This window comes from Tasmannia lanceolata, unplaced genomic scaffold (genome assembly GCF_043159265.1).
Source record: "Tasmannia lanceolata isolate RefF3 unplaced genomic scaffold, GAP_Taslan_0.1 ptg000016l, whole genome shotgun sequence".
NCBI classification, from domain to species: Eukaryota; Viridiplantae; Streptophyta; class Magnoliopsida; order Canellales; family Winteraceae; genus Tasmannia; species Tasmannia lanceolata.
In genome coordinates this window covers 17,335,208-17,358,756 of record NW_027518693.1, presented here as the reverse complement: position 1 = coordinate 17,358,756, position 23,549 = coordinate 17,335,208, and the positions used below count along the sequence as shown (strand labels likewise).

The window sequence follows — 23,549 nt, the reverse complement described above, 5'->3', positions numbered from 1 at the left end:
TGATTGATTTATGCAAACTCAACAAGCATTTCCACTTTTTTAGCCGCTGAACTTTGCATAAATCAACCAATAGGGGCGCCCTTCAATCTATCATTGCCCCATTTTTGGTATTTAAAATAGGAAATGACATTTACACCCATTTGTTTTTTCTCACAGCTCCATTTATTTGTCCTTTTTTATCTGAAAAAAAAAGGTCGTTCTAACTTCTAAAAGAAGAGACAAAAAAGAGGAGAAATTTTATGGTGGCCACCGTCAAGTCCCGTGAAGGTGCAAATATCACTATCCTATACTGTTTTTCCTATTTGATAGGCATTTTCCGGGAAATGATATTTTCCGCCAGTGACGACGGATAAAATCCCCCCTTCACGTTATCCGTTAACTTTCAAGGGTAAGGGAAAACGTTAGAGGAGGTGAATTTATCCTCAAGTAGTGAACCATTCTCAAGGAAACCGTTAAAGCGGAGGATTTTATCCGGGGGGGGGGGGGGGGGGGGATATTATTTTCCTTCATCATTTTGTCAAAAAAAGTAGGGATGCCGCCCTAAAATAGGAAAGACCGTAGGTACATTAGAAAGGTGTACCCACAAAAATAAATAAGAGACCGTAGGTACATTCGAAAGGTGTACCCACATAAATAAGTAAGAGCCTAGCCGTTGAGACCATCTGTTGCCTTTTCTATGACCTACAGGTCCTCAAACAAACATGTCCTTGCATGTAGCTTCCTTTTCATTTATTCATTGAATGATAGAAAGGTAGCTTTAGCTTGCCATTAATTGACAGGGTAGACGCAAAGCGAGCTAGGAAAGAACTTCAAAAGAATGCCTAACGCCAGTATAGTAGCATTTTGGGGCCACCGTGCCCTACTACTTGAACTTACTTGATAAGAGCACTAATCAAGCTAACAAGGGTTAGTTGCTTTAACCTATTAGCTCGGCCTCACTAGGTTAGTATGCTGAAATTCCCATGGCTAGCTTTGATTGACCCAAAAATCATGAGAACCATCTATTTCAAAAAAAAATCATGAGAACCATGCAAAAAAATAGAAATTAAAAACATGAGCCACAACAAAACATGGCTCACCCTCTCCACCATAAACATAAAACATGTATGGTGAAGAGGGCGGAAGCTCAAGCGAGTGATAATAGCAGTAGCCAACAAAATAATTCCCATTGGAGATGGAGCACAATTAGCATAAGCGAGTGAAAATAATAGTTGCCAACAAAATAATACCCACTTGCATATGAAAAAGAAAATGGTATCCTAAAAGGCTCAAAAGCCATACATTGTGAATTTTGCACACAGCTTACTTTGACTTTCCTTTTTAAACAATTTAAAAGATCCTTTATGTGCATTCTATTTTTGTATGAACGAATATCAATCTTAATGGATAAATTGCTGCCGGTATGTAACAAAAATAGCAGCAAATAAGAAAAAAAAAGATATTCATTTCTACATCTCTGGTAAATGGGCATACCAAAGGCAAAGAGAAGCCATTAGTTTTGGATCTCGGGCTTCGGCTCGGCCACAGGCACATGCACAGCTTTCTCTAGCATCGAAGTTCCCTGGAAAACCATTAGCTGGATGTCCTTTGTATACTTCAGTAACTGTTCATAAGCAATTTCTCATTGTTAATATCACAAACAAAATGGAAAGAAAAAAAAATAATGGAAGAGTTTCGGATGATGAGGTGATTACCCGTTCCTCCGTCATCTTCTTGAAGCCGAGCTTATTTGTCCAGATCGATTCAGCTTCCTCCGTAGCAGGAAGTACAATGTTGCGCACATTCAGGCAACTGAGTAGCCTCTCAATGCATGAGAATAACAATTGGAAATAACCCTGTCAAAATTGCGACATTAGATGACAGGCAGTAAATTATGGTATAAGATCAAGGGTGAATTAGATTGGAAAGGCGAGGAATTGGAATCATGAGCTCACTTAGATGTTATTCAGAGGTATAGAACAGTTTTGCAATACATCATGTTATTCAAAGTGAAATGGATAAAAGTAATCAGTTGGGAACTTGAAACAAATTGGTATGAGAGGGGGGAAATGGCCATCAGGGGTAAACTCATCTCCAGACTGACCCAAAATAGTCTTAAAATAGCATCTGCTACCGATTACATCATGGTTTTTCAAAATGGAATGGATAAAAGTAATCAGTTGGGAACTTGAAACAAATTGGTATGAGAAGGGGGAAATGGCCAACAGGGAAACTCATTTCCAGACTGATTCAAAAAAGTCATAAAATAGCATCTGCTACCAAAATAAATTGGTAGTCATCGATATTTTCCATTTTTTTTTTTTTTTTGGAAAGTTGACAAAAGAGTACTGTTTTTCCTCCTTTCGGATCAGATTTCAGTAGCAAATTGTGGGGATCAGGTTTTTAAAAGTGAAATGGATAAAAGTAATAAGTTGAGAACTTGAAATAAATTGATATGAGGAAATGGCCAAAAGGAGTAATTCATTTCCAGACTGACCCAAAAAATCATAAAATAGCATCTCGTACTTCCTCTCTTTTGACAAGATTACAGGCATGCATGAATAAGCTATATGTTTTGTATCCAGATATGTTTTTTGTGATACATCGTAAAAGAAAATGTAACCACTCATTCAAAATATAAATGCAATGTGGCATAAATTTGATGATTTGTACAATTCATCATCTTTATCATTTTAAAATTCATCATTTCAAGCATTTCACTCCACATAGCACATAAAATGCAGAGGGACAAAAAAAAAGATGCCCTTCTCAGCTAAACAATTATTTATTCTTTTTATATTCCTCATCATGGGCGAGCCTTGCCGCAACGGTAAGGTTGCTCCATTGTGACCTGGTGGTCACAGGTTCGAGTCACGGAAACAACCTCTCTATAAAGCAGGGGTAAGGCTGTGTACATCTAGCCCTCCCCACACCCCGCAGTCGTGGGCGCCTCGTGCACTGGGCCGCCTTTTTTTTTATGTTGAGGCCCTTTTTTCTATATTCCTCAACATAAAAAAAAAAGGCACAAGAATCCTAAGAATCATTTCCCTTTATTCTTTCCATATTCCTCATAAGAAGGGGAAAAAATAATCCTAAGCTCATAAGAGGCCTCTAAAAAGGTGTTGACTTGTTGCATGAGAGAGGTGTGCGTGCTTTTCAACTTCAAACCATGTTTGGCTTAAACTATTTTAGCATTTTCTTAAAGAATGCTTACCCATACCCCACATTCAGATATCGGATCCATGGCGTATCTGTATCCTAAGATTTTGGAACTTGAAGGATCTCCCACGCCAGATCCTCGCAATATCCAATACCCACACCCATATCCAGGTAACAAAGATGATTACCAAGTAATGGATAGGTTATAGGTATAGGGGAGCAATATGGAGCAAAAAGGGATCAATTAAGAAATATCCAGTGCTAAGAAGAGAAGAGAAGATGAGAGTGAGAAAAGATAAAGAACATGGATCTAGGGCTTTAAGATAACAAGAAATTTATGTCCCTGGGATAAAAATGGAGTACAATAAGCTCCCTATGTCCCAAACCAAATAAAGTAAAAAAAAAAAAACACCATAAAGAAGTTTCAGTTGCTGGCTTTCATTATCGTTAAAAAAAAGGTTCTTGCTTTCATTAGCCGTAAACTCAGTTTTTTTAAGTATTAACAGCTTAATGACCAACTAAACTAACCATTAAAAAATACCAACTAAACTGTTTTTTTGTTTATTTGCTTTTAACGGACATGCTGTACTTTTGGTCTAACTCGGTCTCAATTCTATTACCTATATAAGTTTGCATTTGTTTATATTTTCTTTTGACCATGGAAGCAAAGATCTAAAGTGGAAGGGCCCGGCCATCATAGGGGGTACCCCCGAGGATTTATAGATGCTTCCAATAAAGTTCCTTTCGAAGGGCTGAAGAATAAAAAGAAAAATATTGCCGCAACCCTTGTGAATTCTGGATGGGTTTCTCAAATCCCCAAGGTATGTATTGCTTGTAGATGAAGACTATTTGGGATTCCCCAGCCTTGGATGTCGGTGCTTGGGATCGAGGAGGGCTTCGAGGAAGGTACATCTACTATTTATTGACCATGCCATTGGCAGTGTCAAGATGGTATTTCATGAAGGAATAATCATTTTTATTTAAAGAAAGGAAGGACAGGGATCTCCGTTTTGGGATAAGCATTCAAGGCATTTTAAAAAATTTAATTCAAGTATTCATGTCTTGAAAGGTTTCTACATCATGGGAACTCGAAAAGGCTTCCTCGAGTTGGGATGGATATCAATGAGTAATACGGTGCCATTAATGCCCATTTATGGCAGAAAGAGTTTCTTGTACGCCAAAAGGATTGTGTGTATGGACACACCTGGCCCTTGGTCAGAGGTCCCTTCGTGGCGATGATATACAAAAGAAGGAATTTTTGTCTCTTCGATTTCCTTATAAATAGTACGAGTAGAGGAAAAGAAAACACTTGAAAAAACCAGATGGAAAACTTGAACGATACCTCCTTATCCCAGTCCTCTTCCTCAAGTACTATTGTGGTGGGCCGGAAGAGGAAGCGTACTATGGAGTTAATTGAGATAGAAGAAATATTGAGAAGGGTAAAGGCGATGGTTTACAATGAAGAATCGGCTTCTAAATTAGTGCCAACACCGAGAGAAGTCATTAGGGACTTCTTGAAGAGACAGTAGAAGCTCTTCAAAGAGGCGGCCAACAGGAGGCCGGAAATATTTTTTAGTGTAAATGGGTCGCATAATGTTAAAGAAACCCACTCACCGATACATAAGCACCCCTTCTTTACCAAGGTCTTGGAGGATGAAAAGACCTTCAGGCGTTTACGATGAGAAGAAGATAGGGAGTCGGGAATTAAGAAACTGGAGGCTATGATTAAACAGAAAAGAACACCTGAAGTAATGGACCCAAATGTCGAGGAAGCCCCGGCTATTACTCTTGACGAGGAGGTTTTTGCATCTGGGATGGAAAGACTTTTGTCGGACTTACAAAAGTGCTCATCTTAAAGAGAGCATCATGAAGTTTGATGGTAGGATGTACAGCCTTAGGAAAGTACACATCAGGATGCTGGAAGGTTTGTCTTTAGAAGCCTTGGATTGGAGGTATTTTGTTTTTTTGGATGATGATAGGTTTAGAATGAGCTACCCTCATGGAGGAATGTTGCTGATGTGGGCCGAGGAGTTTTTGGATTAGGGTCGATTGGTGATCCACTGGATCCCAAAAGTTGTAAATCACAAGGGACTCCTGGTCCCTAACTTCTGTAATTCCCTTATCGGTTATAATCTAATATAAGATAGCTGGATGGGGGTTTCACTGTTCACCGCTGAGGTGGCAGCCCTCCCCTTCCTCCCTTCAATCTACGTGGCGATTTATTTCCAACGTGGCAACTAAGAGAAACCCTTCGTATAAACCCTTCGTTTGTGTGTGTATATATCAGTGTTTAAAAACTCCTTGACTCGGCAAGGAACTCGCCCGAGTCGACTCCTTTTTACATCGGCCGCATTCCGCGTTTCACCACATCCACGTTCCGCGTTTGGCCTTACATAACTCCTTTGACTCTCCCGAGTTATGACCTTGTCAACCGTGTTAACCGCGTTCTTGGCCGCGTCTGCGCCGAGTCAACAAGGATTTTTCTTGGCCGCGTTCCGCATTAAATCCGCATTTTTAAACACTGGTATATATATATATATATATATATATATATATATATGTGTGTGTGTGTGTGTGTGTGTGTGTGTGTGTGTGTGTGTGTGTCATTTTTCAAAAAAAATATTTTCTTTTGACTAATGTACATGTCGTACTCTTGCCTGACTAATAAGCTACTAAGAAAAAGATAAAATCAAAATAGTTCCTCTACGGCAGCAGCCACAAGACCCCGCCACACCTAACAACATGGCAACAACTACTTGGCAAAAAAGGCATCCAAATATGATTCTCTCCATGTTCCCAAAAAATTTCTGATTATCCCAATGCCATTGGCAAAAAATTTCAGATTTATTTTCTTATTTATCCAAAAACTTTAAAGGCTGCCATTATTTTTCAGACTAAAGCATCCAGCTATAATGACTTTGGAGAATCCTCATCCATGCACACTACTCGAATGAAGGGAATAGAGAGGGAAAGAAAAATAGAAAAAAAATGTAGGGGCAATTGATTCTTTAGCTTCTAGTTGTTACAATTTACAAAGATCCTAAAGTAAAGGCAAGTTGGATTGTCCTTCAATTCACTTGAGTTATAATTTCTTGCATAAGGGCTTGAAATCCACATAGGGGCAATTGATTCTTTAGTTTAGTTGTTACAATTTACAAAGATCCTAAAGTAGAGGCAATTTGGATTGTCCTTCAATTCACTTGAGTTATAATTTCTTGCATAAGGACTTGAAATCCACAACGACTTAATTCTATTTATTTTGGGAATTCTAATCGTTTTAGTGTGCTAAATTGAGTAATAATTTACAAAGATCGTAAAGTAAAGGCAATTTGGATTGTCCTTCAATTCACTTGAGTTATAATTTCTTGCATAAGGGCTTGAAATCCACATAGGGGCAATTGATTCTTTACTTTAGTTGTTACAATTTAGAAAGATCCTAAAGTAGAGGCAATTTGGATTGTCCTTCAATTCACTTAGAGTTATAATTTCTTGCATAAGGGTTTGAAATCCACAACGTCTTAATTCTATTTATTTTGGGAATTCTAATCGTTTTAGTGTGCTAAATTGAGTAATAATTGTCTCTTTTTAATGTTAAGTAGTGATTTCGTTGGTTTTTAAGTATATATTTAAATCATTATATCCAAATGTTTTAAGTGGGTGTTTAAATTCTTAGGATGTATATAACGTCTTGGGAGATATCTCTCTGTTGTGAATTCTAGATGGTTTAGCAAACCTCTATTGCTATTTTAGATATGTTTGCTGGTAGAGGAGGAGAGTAATTTCTACACCGAACTTCAAGGACAAGAAAATATCCATCAAAATTGTTTTAAGTATAAAAGATTAAATAACGTCATCTCCATCAGCTTAAGCTTTTGGAGTGATTGGTAGTTTCACATGGTGTCAGAGCCAAAGGTCCCGCATTCAAACCTCCTTGTGATAGCAAAAATCCACATGCAATGGCCAAACCCAAAAGAGGGGCCAAATGTGCCACGTGTAGGCCAACCCTAGAAAGATGGGCCACACGTGAGGGGGGATGTTAAAGTATAAAAGATTACATAACGCCATCTCCATCAGCTTAAGCGTTTGGAGTGATTGGTGGTTTCACAAAAATATTTCATCAAAAAAAAAAGAACATGGCAAAACATGCTAAAGTTATTATGAAAAAGGCAATGTCAATATAGAAATATAGTAACATAAAAATAAACATCACACTTCCAATATGAGAGCCTTACCTTTCCTTGGCTTTCTTTACTTGTAGCAACCAGAGGAAGTTCTGCTACTTCTGGACCAAATATTCTGAGAATTCCAGCCGAGACAACAACTGAACTGTATTGATTGAAAATGCAATGACCAAACCAATTATAGCATGAGAAGCGAAACTTGACAATAAAGTGAAAAAAAAAAAAAATATTTGCTTGAAATGCCAGAATTTTTTATTTGGTTTCAAGAAAATTGTACTTACTTTACACTCAAAACTGCACAATACATCCCTCCAAATTCTTGGCCCGCTATATTTCTACTGCAATATGCAAGAGGGATGTCGATAGGGTCAGGAGATTAAAAGTAGGGAAGGAAAAGGGTGTTTAAATCTAGATGTCCTCCCGCATGTATGCCCAACACACTCACAGGCATGCGTACGTACAGTGGTCAATAGGTACACATTTGAAAGAACTCGCGCACACAAAAATAAACAAAAAAAGCGGCAACATTCAAATGAACACTTCCATTTCAAAAAACATTCAAATGAACACTTCCGCATGACGAACTTACCCATAGACCATAGCAGGTATCAAATCACGGCCAGACTTTTCAACAATAGGATCAAAACAGTCCTGGCAAAAGAGAAGTACATTGGCGTTAACAAGATTATGAAGTAGAAAAAAACAAGTGCATTCATAACAAACATTTTTTATATTAAAAAAACAAACATGTTTTCTTATGTCGAATTAACATTTTTTTATGACATAGCGTATCCCCATGCCAATTTTTAGGGCGGGACTGTTCCCTACGCATGCGCGCAATCACCCGTAAACCTTGCTCATCAGGTAAGCCCAGGTGGATTTGACATAGGGTATCCCCACCCCAATTTTACGTGTAATTAACATGTTCATCAGATATAACAGATATACAATCCACTTCAATTTATTGAGCATGTATTGCTGAAGATACACACTACACTTTTGGAGATCCATTAATCATAATAGAAAACCATGCTGAAGATACACACTACACAATCCAAGCTCATCACCTCTCCCTAAAGCCCATTCTCCCCAAGAGATACTCTAAGTGGTCCTATTCAAACCTATCTTAGGCTCTCTTTTTCCATATCTCATTTACACACTATGCCTTTCCTTCCTTAATGAAAGCTAATTGGTTGGGGGAGATGATCTCGGGTATAACCATTTTCAGCTGATCCGCCAAAACTTTAGCTAAGAGTTTATATAAGCACCTCACCAAGATGATCGGCAGAAGTCTGTAAGGTTAGTCGCATCATGAACTTTACGAATGAGGGCAACAAAAGCAACACCAGTACTTCTATCCAAAAGCTCTCATTTAAGGATTTAAAGAAGCTAAGGACGTCAGTCTTTATAGATTCCCAACAACTTTGGAAGAAAGGCAAGCAAAAGCCATCCGGCCAAAAGGCTCAATATCTGTTAGGGGTGCAACTCGGATTGGTCCCAACCCAAACATGTCCGGTTCAACTGATTTTTTTTTGTCAGGTTGGAATTTGAAGAAATCAGGTCAGGTCTGGTTGGGAAAAGCCAGCCCGATTTTGTTTCGATTAGGGTTCAGGTTGAGTTGTCTGCAACCCGCAACCCGAAATCTGATTTTTGATCGCAATGGTAATTTGGTAAATCGGTAAAAAGATAATGTTATTTAGATAAGTTTGTAAAACCTTAAGACGTAGGTATAAGGCATCTTATTTCATGTCTCTCTGTTTTTCTCTCCCTTCTCACTTTCGCTCCGGACGCAAATAGAAAGAAGAGGTGCTCTCTCTCTCTCTCTCTCTCTCTCTCTCTCTGTGCATTCATTAATCGATGGTGAATTTTTTTCCTTTTCATATTTTTTGAACATCTAATGAAATTTCTCTTTATCTCTCCTTTTGTGCAGCCGACGGCCGATGACCAATCAAATGAAGAAGAAGAAGAAGAAATAAGTACATATGAAGAATTTCATTAGGTTTTTCTTTTTCCCCTTTTCTGTTTTTTTTCTCGTTCTCTCTCCTTGTGTGCGCAGTGGTTGGTCGTCAATGAGTTTTTTTGTTTTCTCTTTTTTTCCTTTTATTTTTTAAATGTCCAATGAAATTTTCTCTCTCCGCTGATGACCAATTGCCAACCAAAAGAAGAACGATCTCTCCCCCTTTCTGATTTTAATGGCTGAAAATCAGGTTAGCCAAGTAGGGTTAGCGATGAATGAGTTCCAATCAGGTTGGATTCGGATTGACAGTCCTCGAGTTGAGGCTCGAGTCAGGTCAGGGTAGCGTTGAAGTTACGCTCCTTCGGGTTGGGTTCGGGAGGGCAAAAAGGCCTAACCTTATCACCACTTCTTCAAAGTGCCTCTATAATGCGGCATGATCCAGGTCATCAAGTTTACTAACCTCCACCCCTTCAGGCATATGGCGTTCTCCTCCCTCAAAAGAGTATAATCCCTTGTAGAAGTCAACAATCTCCTTGACTATTACTTCCTTTCCTCCCGGATATCTCCATCTACCTACAAGGCACTAATCCAATTTCCTCTTCTTGCACTGGCAATTCCATGAAAGTAAGCAGTGTTTTTATCCCCCCCTTGAGCTAGCGAGACTTGGACCTTTGCGTCCAGAAAATTCCTTCTTGCAGCACAATATGGTTATATTCCTCTTTGAGAATCTTCTTCCACCATGTTGATCGCTTGATACAAGAAAGCAAAAATGCCGTTCTTTCAACTCCTCGCTGATTCTCCCAATTCTATTGTTTCAGCTTACTCTTCACATATAGAAGTTTTTGGCTTTATCACAACATCAACCGGTGCAGCTACTAGCACTTCAACCATCCTTCCATTCTTTCCTTCAACTTTGGAACTTCAAGCCAGGCTAGCTCGAAGCGAAAAGGAGATGGACCCCACAACTCTAACCTAGTATCCAAAAGCAAGGGACAATGATATGATATTGTCCAAAGCAAAGCACATTGACACACGCTAGTAACTCCAAAGGAGGCAGATAAGGAAACGATCAATCCTACTGTTGGAGTTTCTCGACCACGTGAACTGGGCACCGCTTAATGTGAGATCGATGAGGTCATTCTTAATAATAAAGTATGAAAACCCAACATTCTAGGACTGCTTCTACTGCAACCTGCCCTTTCCACAACAAATCTTGACACGTTGAAGTCACGACATGTGCACTACAAAAATGATCACTAGTTTCTTATACCATCCAACTCTTCCCAAAGCAACCTAAGATCCACCACCTGATTCGGCCCATAAACACCCCTGAAGGTCCACCTAGAATTGTAACCAATCTGTCATAGCACTACTGAAACAGTAAATCTCCCCTTGAAATACACAACCAAAACAAAGGCACCATTGTCCCAAGTGATGAGGATCCCTCCAACTGATCCCACTACATCAAGAGCTACTAAATCACAGCTGGATCGGACCCTCAGCTCTCTAATCCCACAGGGGATCTCTGTGGAAAAAGACACTCACACTTGAGGACAAATTGGTCGGAGTATAGTCATAGTAAATTTTCAGGCCAATTTCACCTTTTTTTTAATGGCGCCAATTTCACCTTGAATACAACTAAAGAAGCTTTTCTTCACCAAGCCCTGGCAACTAGTTGCTCGGAGTCTAACAGAACCAGATAATTATTCATACAATTGGGTCCCACAGAGCTAGGGGAGGAGGTCAACCTCCAAGACCTCTTCAACTCCACTGAGGCAGCCTTCCATTGAGAAGTCAAGCAACTCATTCCATGCCAGTTCAATTCGTAATACACCATCGAGGTTCGCTTTCATTTCTCACCTAAGTATATAAAGATGTACGGGCTTGACGTCCTAAGCCTAGTTTTCAGGAGAAGATTATGAGCATCAATAACCTATATGGACTGTTTTGGCACCACTGTCATAATGGTAGCTTTCTTGTAAGCTGTTTGCCGTTTGATAGTTTCCCTGCAATCGTCGTGTTATACACTAAAGGTTGAAAGAAAGATGGTGCGTGTGTGTGTGTGTGTGTGTGTGTGAGAGAGAGAGAGAGAGAGAGAGAGAGAACTGAAAAGACAAAATAAAGGAGGGAGGGTTGAGTGTAAAGAGAGGAGGAGAAGGGGTATATATACAGGTCTGAGAGAGAGAGAGAGAGAGAGAGCAAAAGAGGAGATATGTGTACAGGTCTTGGTAATGGAGTAGGAGACAAGTAGAGAATAGAGGGAGAGGAGGAAGGGGCATGTGTACACATTTTGGCGAAGGGAAAGGGGGGAGAGAGAGGAAGAGGACTTTTATTATGGGTATCAGAGATAATTCTCATAATTAGAGATGAATAGCTGAGAGTCCCTCTTTCTTAATGATAAGAACTTGTATACTCTTAGTTCAAAATTGTTGAAACAATTTATTGCACACTTTTGTTTGCATTGTTGCATCTTTTCCAAACAATCATGATGAAAACTATGAAATTTAATAATGATAATAAAAACAAACATGTTACATTGACAGAAGAAAGGTGCGTGTATAAAATAATTAAGACTAGCGAGGAGAGTCAACTAGGATGGAAATTCTGCAAAGATAAAAAACAAACGCTGACTGTAATGAAACTTAAAAACAAAATCTCCAAAGTCGAGAAATAGGTAGGATAAATTAAAATGGAAATTATGGTGAAACGTGAACTCTACAAACGGAATCTCTACAGCACAGAAATAGGTAGGACAAATTAAAATGGAATAGAGTGCTCTAAGTTCCAACTAAACATCCGTGGTACTTACCCGAAAAATAGCAGCTGCCTTAGAAAGCAATGATCTGTTGTCTGACGAGTCAATTTTCCCACTTAGCAGTTGCCATAAAACATCATCTCCACTTCCGTTACTTAAGCCTTTTGCTTCAAGCTTCTTCTTCACTACACTTGATAGTGAAACTGGAATTCTCTCTGCTCCATGAGAAACCAAGTTCTGTAAAGAACAGTGGATTCTAGTGCAGTCCGCACAACAAAACCACTTGCCCTCCGGCAGTTCCTGTACCGACAAATTTGTTGCTGATATTAACATCTGCCACATCCTATGTTTTAATTTTCGGTTTCAGACATAGCTGTCGGCCGAAATTCAGTAAAAAAAAGCAAATTTCATTATTGTAACGAAATTTCGGCCAAAATTTAAAATTTTTAAAATTGCATTTTCCCAGAAATTTCCGAAATTGAGGATACTGGGCGAAATTTTGGTTTTAGTTGATTTCGGTTTCGGTCTTCGGTCAAAATTTAAAAACACAGCCACATCAAGCATTACTTAAATACTAGATATACATTTCAGTATAACAAGAACATCCAAATGTTTATCTTCATCCAGCAAAGAAAAAACTAAAACTATTTACCTTTAGATCACATAAACCACTATCCTTTAGGCAGCCAACATGGAACTCCTTTTCACACTGAACAAGAAAAGATTTTAGATCCATGAATAGACAAGAACTGAATAACCTCAACAAAAAGATAAAAGTTCAAAAAGCATACTTGATCACAGAGTATAACTGTCCGAGCATCGAATTTTGCTACACTGAAATCGTGGCCCCTAAGCACAAGTAAAGAGAAACAAAATAATGGTTTCTAAATTAATATGGACTTAGACAAGGGACTAATCTGTTGTACTATAGAATTTCCATAAAAGAACCAATATAAAATCTTATTGGGATGATGAATACAAGAAGATACAAAAGACCCATTTCAGGAATACAAATTCATAGCCCTATGCCCTTAGGATTGAAGTTAACGACTGAAAACATTGCTGCATAATTAGGTAATTACTGCTGCCTACCTGCAAACAACACAACCACCAATTTCCCTTGTTGGTGCTTTAACAACACGTCTCAATCGTATGGTAATTGGCCTCATAGGAGTTGGGGAGGTTTCACCGAATTTATCTTTGCAATAGGGACAGTACCAATCACCATCAGGGACACACTGCAAGTCCAAACAATCTGCAAATCCAGACAGACTAAGATGAGATGACCATTAAAAGCAAGATACCATATGTTTATAAGCATATTTGAAGGTTATGAGATGACCATTAAAAGCAAGATCCCATATGTTTATAAGCATAAGAGAAGGTGTCTGATCAGACAGTTAACTAACATGAACTTCAAAATTAACAAAACCAATAGTTATTGCCAAAACAGAAGACGGAAATTTCATGTTATACGGCAGAAAAAAAAAAGTATATAAAGCTCCAAGACAGAAACTAAATGCGTGTGACGGTATCCAAGCACTATTATCAGTCGATTCAAAAAGAGCTATTTGCAATTTTGCATCAATGGAAATAAAGCAAATCTCAATCCTCACTAGAAATGTGAACAAAAATCTGCTTATCAATACCAACTTATCAGTAAAAAATGAATCACGTATGCATTACAAACAAAATATCCCCTGAAAATGCTCAAGTACACCCCAATGAAAACACAAACTCTAGGATGTGAGAGTTGAAGATGGCATAGGATACTGAGATTAGCATTTACTTGTGGAAAAAGGGTTAAAGGCCCACATTGTAGCTTACAAGAGAAAGGTTTACAGAAACATATTGTAGAAAAATACTGGAAATAATTGACAAGACAGCCAATGAGAAATTTAAGCATCAGACCAGAAAACCAAAACAGCCCTAAGAAACTATTTAATCAAGACCATATTTTGTCAAAACCATTGCTAGTGGAGCCTTGAATATGAGAAAAGAAAAAAAAAATCATATGAAAAAAGATGTAAATTGTTGGCTTGTTGCTCAGAAAAAAACAGAGGAACCCAACCTGGTGATGCTAGATTGAAGTTTCTCTCTGATAATCCGGCAATCAATTTTGGCAGGTTACATCTGCTAATGGAAGAATAGACTAGATCAAGAGCATTTCTAGTCCCCCAGGTTCCCTTCTTCTTTCCACATTCGCCAATCTCCTTGCCCTTCGGCTTCGACCGACATCCCATTCCTTCTTGAGCATGAACTTCACTTAAGTCGCTTGAGATCTGAACTGACAAGACCTCCTGGGTCTTCCCTGGTAGCTATTTTGTCCTCTTTGTCCTATGGGGCATCCGGATTTCCTCTACTTCCTGCTATTGTCGCCATTCTCGGAGTTTCTTTTTCCAATCCCAGTGTTCCTCTACTTCCTGTGACCTTAAACTATTCTATTTGAACCTCTGAGAGGGCGGGCTTCTGTTATCAGGATAATTTTTCCTAGTCAATGTGTTTTTCTCTTGGTAATAGGTAAGAAAAAAATGATGCATAAAGTTGAGAGCTTAAGGCTAACAGAAAGAGAGGGATCTTCCAATTTTCAATTTTTTTGAATTTTGTCTTTTCATCTAAAATGCTTTAGACAATTTTCCAATATTAAAAATATCTTTTTTTAACAATCTGAAGCAGATATCTCCAAGCCTTCCATTATTGAATCCCCTGAATAACTGCAAATCTTTGCTCTTTATTTCTACGCCTACAAATCAGGCGAGTGCAGACTGTGCAAAACTTCTCTTCTTTTCCTTTTCTGTTTTTGTAGGACTTCTCTAATAAAATTGACCGTCACACAGAAAAATGTAATAATAACAAAGATTTCAAGTTGTTATTAATGATCACCCATGCCTCTACTCAGCTGGCAACAGATTGAAAATACATACAGATTTAACGAGTGAGTAAACTTTTGCTTATTTATCAGGAATTGGTAGAATGGTCTTCATCTTGCTGGGAACCAACTTTCTAATGAAAGTAATAAGATCCATTGAATATATATATATATATATATATATATATATATATAGAGAGAGAGAGAGAGAGAGAACAATAGAGATACACTGAAACCAGAAAGATATATAAAAGCAAATGGATATGGTCCAAGTATATGATCCCAAACACAGAAATGTTATATGAGGTGAAACCGTGAAAGCATAGCACACACTAATAAATGGAAAACAAATTAATTCCAAAATAAAATAGCACCTGTATGGAAGGCCCGAGGGCATCCATCACAAAGGATAAGTTCCCCTCCATCTCCACAAACTGTACACATATCATCACCATCGCCAGCCGCAAGATCTAGACCGTTTGACAAGGAAATTGATAGATCATGAAGCGTCACGCCAGCAGAAGTATAGATGTGACGATAGCTGCAAAAATACACAGGAATTTTCAATTTGAGAAGAAGCACTTCCAAAGTGTAATGTGTCTTAGAAATATTTCACAGAAAACTCACGGTTGACGCCTGGAAGCCCATCCAGCATGAGCTTCAAACTGGGAGGGACTAATCTGTTCACAAAAAAGGGTACTCAAGTCGTGAATGTAGAACAACATGCCCGTATAAGATTTATAACATAACAGGTTGATGATCTAACCTCATTAGAGCAGCAACAACAAAATATACAATTTCCTTGCTTATAACCTTCGAGCAATTTCTGTAGACAAAAAAAACACATCCAAAAGATTTCAGATAGTAGATTCGTTTTAGAAAATTAACCACTAGGGAAAATGATAGATCAGTCCAGCAACCTTTCCCTTGGAATAATAAGCCAACGGAGTCCCATCTGGCAGACCATTCGGCATGAATACCGACCGGTGCAAATCATTGTCCCTGAAAAAGATATGCATTAAACCTTTGAACAATCGGATATCAAGCTTATAAAGGAAACCCCATTGCAACAACCAGTGGCTTCCCAAGATATTAGAGGGGGTCAAGATCAAGCATAGAATCCATACCTTTTCTTGCCCCCACGATGAGTATTATTCTTCCGTTGCACAGTTGGGTTAGAGGCAATGGCTTTTGGCTCACAAAACATATCTGGCCTTGGTAACCTAAATAATATAAATACAACAGAATATTAATAGTAGTAAACTAGTAATAATAATTATTTAATTATATTTTTAAACAGAATAATAATAGTAGTCAAGTAGTAATAATAATTAAAGAATTAATGCCTACTTCTTTGCCACCGATTTCTGCTCTTCCTTTTCCGTTAACACTGCAGAACTCCTCTGTTCGATAGTTACACATTGTATCAGAGAACTAGAAGTGGGGCCAGGGATGTCTTCAGTAGCTTGAGTAGGGCAGCTGAAAATTCAGATGCAATAACACCATAAACCAAATAATATAAATAAAGAAGAGCAGTACAGAAGGTTTATCATCTTAAGCCTAAAAGAAATTATTGATGAGCAGATCGATCCAAACTTAGTTCCAAACAATAAATTGGGCATGCTGAATTATTATATAGCATGTTTTTTATACTACATTTCTACAGGAATCATCTATCCATGTGCATAAGAATCTTGTGATATCTGTTCGGGCCCTTAAATCGCATTTTTTTTTTCACTTTTCAATGCCATAGCCACTCAAAACCCCACTTCCATGCACATCTGTCTGGTAACTTAGATATAATTAACAACAATGAGAAAAAGATCAGAATGAAAACGTAAAGCCATGTAGACTGCAATCTGAAGTTGAAAATTTAATTCTCTAGCAAATATAGTCCGTAATTTCTGGATTCTAATTCAGAAAAGTCCTCAAGCAGGAAGATCATATCAAAGAGAACTCATTTCTTTGATCTTGATTATTCAATATTCTACATGGTATAAGAATAGGAAGATCATATCAAAGAGAACTCATTTCTTTGATCTTCAGAAAAGATACTTCTCCATCTTACTCCTTCAATCAGATTCATTATATTCTTTCTTCTCCTTCTTCTTCTTCTTCTTCTTTGTGAATAGACATATGTGATTCATGATATTCTTTCTTTCTCTTCATTCTAAAAACAAACTTCTTTTTTCCTTTTCAATCAGATTCATCACCCTCTTCATTATTCTCATTCTTCAGCTTTTAATTTTCTCCTTACATACCCTTCGAAAATCACCCATTTCAGGGTTTTTTGGCATCTTATTTTTTTGGAATGGTAGGGTTTTTTGCCTTCTCCGCAAATTTTTAAAAACCTTGCTTTTTAAGGCAATGAATTATTAATCAGTGGGCAAAGCCTGGGGGACCGAGAAGGTCTAAAATACAAGCCAACACAAAATGAAAATTAGAAGGCTCTGTATTTAGCCAAATCCTTCCTCCAATATTTCAATAACTTTTCTCCTTTTCATGCTAACTTAAGCCTAACTTAAGTGAAGTGCATGTTAGTAAATTACTTAAAAGTCCCTCTTTCCTCTTTTAGAACAAGGTAGACAATCCTTCATTTGAGTTGGTTCATTTTAACATTCAATTTAAGACATTAGGTCATGTTATATCACCTTTTCTCAGCTTTCCTCCCAAAACCCACAAACATACAGCCTTACCCCACGATTCTTATCAAAAAAACCCAAATCTTTTATAGCTACTAATAAGGGCACCTCCAGCCTTGTGCCCTCCTACCTCTTTCCATTTTCCATTTGAGGCCATTTTTCCTTTCTCTATCATGATTTTCATCCCTTCTTCTTTCCTTCTATTTCCTTTTAATTGCTTTCATAACTTATCAATATAAAATTAACCCATGATAATTTCCTCCTTTGGAATGGTCAAATTCTCTGAATCATTCATGCCCAAGGTCTTCGTAATCATCTTGAGGGTACATCTTTTCCCCAAATGAGTCGACTCAAGAGAGAGAGTTGTGAGGAAACTTGAGATGAATGAAGAGGTGGTAAGCCTATTGGCACTACCACCTCTCGTTAGAAGCATAACGCCGAATATGCCACCTGGTATGCCAATGTTCAACTTATTGTTACGTGGATCAATTCAATTCTTTCATTAATATCAGTGTTTTTTTTATTTCAAACATAGGGTTTAAATTGAGTCCTATATAAGGTTTTAGGTCAAGTAAAAAGCAGAATTAAAAATATAAAGCAAGGAGCAGTTATAATACAACAAAGCAGTATTTCAAAACACCAACACAAACTCGAACAAGAACTCAGCCAAGGTAAAGAGGGAGTCAATGATTAACGCAGTTAATTTTTCATTAAAATAGGCGAGTCAAATTATTTTTGATTGACCTGGCAGGGAACAACTTGGATACAGAGGAGAACTCGTCCACAGTAATTGTGATTCAACAGGGCAAATCAGCAATTGGCCTGGGGAGTTTTTAAACAATGAAACAAGGCAGTGGCACAAAAGCTAAGAAAACCCCATTGGGAGAAAGCTTCCATAAATTGCTTTTTATTTGAAACCCAAGAGAATGTTTACATGCATAGTAATAACAAAGAGCAACACACATTATGCCTACTCATATTCTACAAGATAAGGAGCATGCAGAAGTTGATTCAATTGAATCACTATGCAGGGGAAGACTATACAATAAAAACAAGTACGAAGATTCCTTTGAGAAGGGAAAGTTCAAGTCATTGGCATAGGATGTGCATGCTCTAGCTTGAGCTCTAGCTTGAGGGGGAAGTTCATTTAGTTTATACTTTAAAATCTTTGGCCTTTTGTTTCAGAAATTTTGTTTTTTTGCAATGGATTGTTTCAGACTTCTGTCTCTGCTGTAAGGTATTCTTATATCTCTAATCAAAATAACCTTCCATAAAACTATTTCAAAGACTGAAGTACACATGAAAGTGGTTGAGACCTGAGAGCTTACCTCAAATTTCATAATGAGTAAATAATTTTATCTTTTATATTTATTTTTTTGAATGCTAAGATTCATAATGAGTAAATAATTTTACAAATATAATGAATGCTCTTATACACAAAGCCAACTGTCTAGCTACTTAAATGTGATTAATATGTGAAAGAAATATGGTACTGTGAGCAAGGATTTGAACTTCCATGCAAACATATACTATCAAAACCAGATAATTCAGTGATTGGCCTACCTAGCATTTAAGTGGGGCACATCATTAATCTGCAAAGGAGATTGCTTGGTTCTCTCTTCAGTTCCACAGATTTGTTGAGCTTCAAAAATTTCTCCTGGAAATGTTTCTGAAACAAAAGGCTGTCATAACAAATACTTGGGAGAGAATATATACATTGAAATTTGAAGGATGCCTTAAATCAACAGTAGCTATTTAAAGGGAATAAATGTATCACCTTTCAAAACCTTGGTGAAGTTCTCATTGGCTGGTGAACCAATCACAGTTTTAATCACTTCATCCAATAAGTTGAGCGGAGTATTCTTTAGCTTTTGAACTAGACCATGCATTGTCATCCCGTTCTCCAAGAAAATAAAATTATTTGGGTGTTTAGTAAAGCAATTGGCATGTTGCTCGAACTCATAAGCATTGAGCACCTATTAAACCACTTGATTAATTAGCAAGTTAAAAAAGTTTAGCAATAACATAATAGGTGAGACCAGTTAGAACGAAAACTGACTTACTTTAGAAAAATTGCATAAAGGACAACTGCACAAATATCCGCAGTCTTTTATAATTCCAGAAAGGGCTTTCTGATGCATATCATAAACAAAAGTCAAATTATTATGGGTATAGGTAATATGGAACATAACGACATAAAAGGTAAGAACTGAGAAGTAACCTCTTTACCTTCAGTGTCCGGGAAATATACTTCACAGGAACTCCTTCGAGCAAACCGGTGGATAGCAATTTCTTGACATTTGAAGGAGAGTTGTTCAGAGCTACTTTCTTGGACATTTTTAGTTCCATCTTCCCCTTACGAGGGTATCGAATAGGGGTGGTGATTCCTGAAACGTCCATCTGGTTAGTACCCATGAGATCATCCGCACTTGAATCGGCCCATCCCTTCCCATTCAAAGCTGTGGATGTTTGACCTGAAGATTGACTTATTGCCATGTCATGGCTTCTAATCACCCTCTCCAAGAGGCTATTCTTTGGTTTGTGGGATCCACCATAAGATGGGCCACTGTTATCCTGGTTATTTACAGTCAGGCCCGTTGATGTGGAAATGCCATTGCCACAGTCCCGATTCTTACTAAATTTGAATTTAATTTTTCTGTTTCCACTATACACAATACATGAATTGGAATCTTCGATTATCAGTGGAGATGTAGAGGGGGCAACAGAAGAATTGCCCTCACAATGCTCCTTATTACCAGTACATTTTGCGGAATTCTCTGTACTGACGGATGGAACATTGCTGGAGCCAAGAGAGACAATGTTCATCGTCTCAGAATTAGATAACCCTTTGGCAAGTTCGCTTGGTAAGGTTTGACAGCTGGAAGCATTTTCGCACAGAGCAACGTCCCCATCCAAAACCTCCGAAACTGGGTCGCTGTTGGATGTTTCAATTGCCAGCCTCTTGTTGGGGAACGGCTCTTGTTCATTACCATCTGCAACCCCTTGATGGGTGCGCTTTGATTCAATTCTCAGAGTAGTTTCACAAGCCATTCCTTCATCTGTTAGCGCTGTTAAACAAACCGCACCATCTTCCATCCAAAATCCCTTCCTCTGAAAAGACAAAGACGGAGAATTTCCCCAATTCCGAATGACGACCAGTTCAAAGAACCTAAAAAATCGTTTCGCTTCAAATCAAATTGTACCCAATGAAAGATGAATTCAGAGCAAAAAGAAAATCAAAGACAAAATCTACGAAAAAGGGAAAGACAAACACGGAGAATTTCCCCAATTCCAAATGACAACCAATTCAAAGAAAACTAAAAACTCTTTTGACCCAAAATCAGATTGTACCAATCAAAAAACTACAATGAAAAACGAATTCAGAGAAATACGAAATCAAAGCCAAAATCGACAAAAAAAGGGACCAGCAAAAACACAAACACATCAAAAGATCCCAAATCCTTTTTCTTCCTCTTCTTCTCGAACTCGATTCTCTTTTTTATGAAAAAAAGAACGGAAGATCTAATCCAACCTACCTCAAACACGGCACAATCTGAGCCACCAAAGATATAAACGAATCGTCCTCTGCAGCCTCTGAAACCGTGGATTTCTATGCTCGAGAAGAAACCTCTGAAAGAACAAATCCTGGAAAAAAATCCTCCAGTTCAAATTCGATTTCTTCGAGGTATTGACGTCAAGGGAGAAACTATGATCTTCTCTCTTCGAGATCTAGATGTGATAACGAGAAATCTAGGGTTTCTTCGTTTCTAGATCGAAAACTTGGATTAGGGTTAGGGTTTCCTTTTTCTCTCCCTACTCCGATTCAAATTCGATTTCTTCAAGGTATTGAAATCGAGGGAGAAACTATGATTTTCCCTCTTCGAGATGTAGATGGGATAACGAGAAATATAGGGTTTCTTCGTTTCTAGATCGAAAACTTGGATTAGGGTTAGGGTTTCCTTTTTCTCCCCCTTCTCCGATTCAAATGCGATTTCTTCAGAGAATTGAAATCGAGGGAGAAACTATGAGTTTCCCTCTTATAGATGCAGATGGGATAAGGAGAAATCTAGGGTTTCTTCGATTCTTGTTAGATCGAAAACTTAGATTAGGGTTAGGGTTTCCTTTTTCTCTCCCTTCTCCAATTCAAATTCGAATTCTTCACGGTATTGACGTCAAGAGAGAAACTGTGATTTTCCCTCTTATAGATGTAGATGGGATAACGAGAAATCTAGGGTTTCTTCGTTTTTTGTTAGAGAAAAAACTTGGATTAGGGTTAGGGTTTCTTTTTTTGCCCCTCTCCCTTCTCTTCTCCTTCAAAAACAAGGGAACGCGCAGTTCGGCAACAACCCTAACTCCCAAAATCTTTGTTCACACGGTCACGGTTAAAAGCGAATATGAAGCGGGAAATAAAAGGTCATGACGAATAGGAGAAAACGAAAACTCAAAAATTAAATTGAAAGGACGTGGACATTTATAGGTATCTGTGGACCCCACCGTGCTGACGTTTTATTTGTGGACTTTATAGCTTTTGTGATGCGAAGTCACACCCATCGTGCGTGCGTGCATGCATTTTATCAGAGTCTTCTGGGACAAAGTGAGGTGATATTGAGAACCCTATTTTGTCTTTGTCTTGGCTATCCACATAGTGGGACCCATCTTGGATTATCCAACGTCGAAGATTTGCTCTTGCAAGAAATCATGATCATATGATTGAGATCTGACAAATCAATGGTTGGGACTTAGAATTGTCCAATGTAAGAGGCATAAGGGAAACTCGTAACCCAAGAACCAAGAAAGGTGCCCACTAGATGGATGAACCATTGTCAATTTATAAAATAAGATGTGTGTTCCAGCATATTATGATGCGTCCATGTCGGCTTGGATCATGATTAACATTATTATGGAGGGATTTGCTAGCGTTAGGGGTGCAACTTGGGTTGGGATCAACCCGAACCCGACAGGTTCAACCCGATTTTGGCTCAGGATGGGTTGGCATTTTCTTGGGTTTAGTTGGGTTAGGGTTGGAAAAGCCAACCCAATTTAATTTCAAGTTGGGTTAGGGTTGAGGCCTTGGCTACCAGACCTGACCCAAACCCATCCTCTGTCTTCTAGTTTTCTCATATTTTTCTAGGATTAAGTTTTTTTCTTCGTATTTTTTCTATTTGGCTCGAGATGAACCCAACTCAACCCGACTCAACTGAACCCGATTTGGAGCGCGGGTTGGGCTAGGGTTGACATCCTCAACCCGAGGTTGGGTTGGTTAGGGTTGAGAGAATGCTATCTCGGATAGGGTTAGGGTAGGCCTCAACTCGACCCGACCCCAACTCGAGTTGCACCCCTGGCTAGTGTCCATCGCATAAGGCATTTCACTATTTTATTTTATTTTTTGCTATTTTTATTTTTATTATTATTTTGTCGTGATAACTGATATTATCAGAAATTCCAGAAACATTTTGTATCATAGTTCCCAACATAAGTGCCTAATTTTAAGTGTGACAATACTAGTTATCTTTATGTCTTTATCTTCTCCCTCTAATTTTGTGGACATGTTTAACTTGGAAGATTGTAATCGACATAACTGGGTGATTGTGACAAGGGCAATTATTTTTAGGATTTTCTTTTTAGAGACCATCATACTTGTGGCAAGCATACAGCACATGAATATGATATAGGATCTAGAAGAGGGACAGCACAAATCTAGATCACTGTCGTTTTCCCATCTTCATTAGATGACCCTAGCCCATTGGTCTATAGCTATTAGGCCGCATTCAAGGTTTCATATTGCTGGAATTTTTTTGGTTCTTGGGATTTTTGTGGAAAAAAAACTTCCCGGAAGTAACCTAGTAAAATAAAAATCCCATGTTTGGTTGAGCGGACTATAAAGGAAAGCTGAAGTTTTGAATGCAAGTTAAGACTCTTAATTAAATTTATCGTTGGCAAAGGGTGTTTCAGTCATTAAATGAAAAAGTCAAAAAGAACTTAGCCAACTTGTTAGTTGATGTAACGT

At 38.1% G+C, this 23,549-nt stretch overlaps 1 protein-coding gene across 2 annotated transcripts; it reads right to left on the bottom strand.

The window, feature by feature from the left end:
• Positions 1-1,199: 1,199 nt before the first annotated feature.
• LOC143848032 (Acyl-CoA N-acyltransferase with RING/FYVE/PHD-type zinc finger domain-containing protein) lies at positions 1,200-21,954 on the bottom strand. Of its 2 annotated transcripts, none has more exons than XM_077356803.1 (20): positions 21,079-21,954; positions 19,772-20,711; positions 19,606-19,674; positions 19,320-19,518; positions 19,106-19,211; positions 16,251-16,379; positions 16,028-16,123; positions 15,821-15,902; positions 15,667-15,726; positions 15,528-15,580; positions 15,275-15,441; positions 13,124-13,286; positions 12,823-12,880; positions 12,684-12,740; positions 12,086-12,331; positions 7,909-7,970; positions 7,601-7,657; positions 7,371-7,464; positions 1,695-1,835; positions 1,200-1,603 (listed from the first exon to the last, which is right to left on the bottom strand). In XM_077356803.1, exons 2-20 carry the CDS (start codon positions 20,636-20,638, stop codon positions 1,493-1,495), a joined length of 2,817 nt encoding a protein of 938 aa, XP_077212918.1. In that variant the 5' UTR covers positions 20,639-20,711; positions 21,079-21,954; the 3' UTR covers positions 1,200-1,492. The 2 variants fall into 2 exon arrangements, with proteins under 2 accessions (XP_077212918.1, XP_077212920.1); XM_077356805.1 differs by having other exon boundaries at positions 19,772-20,653.
• Between the last annotated feature and the right edge of the window lie 1,595 nt (positions 21,955-23,549).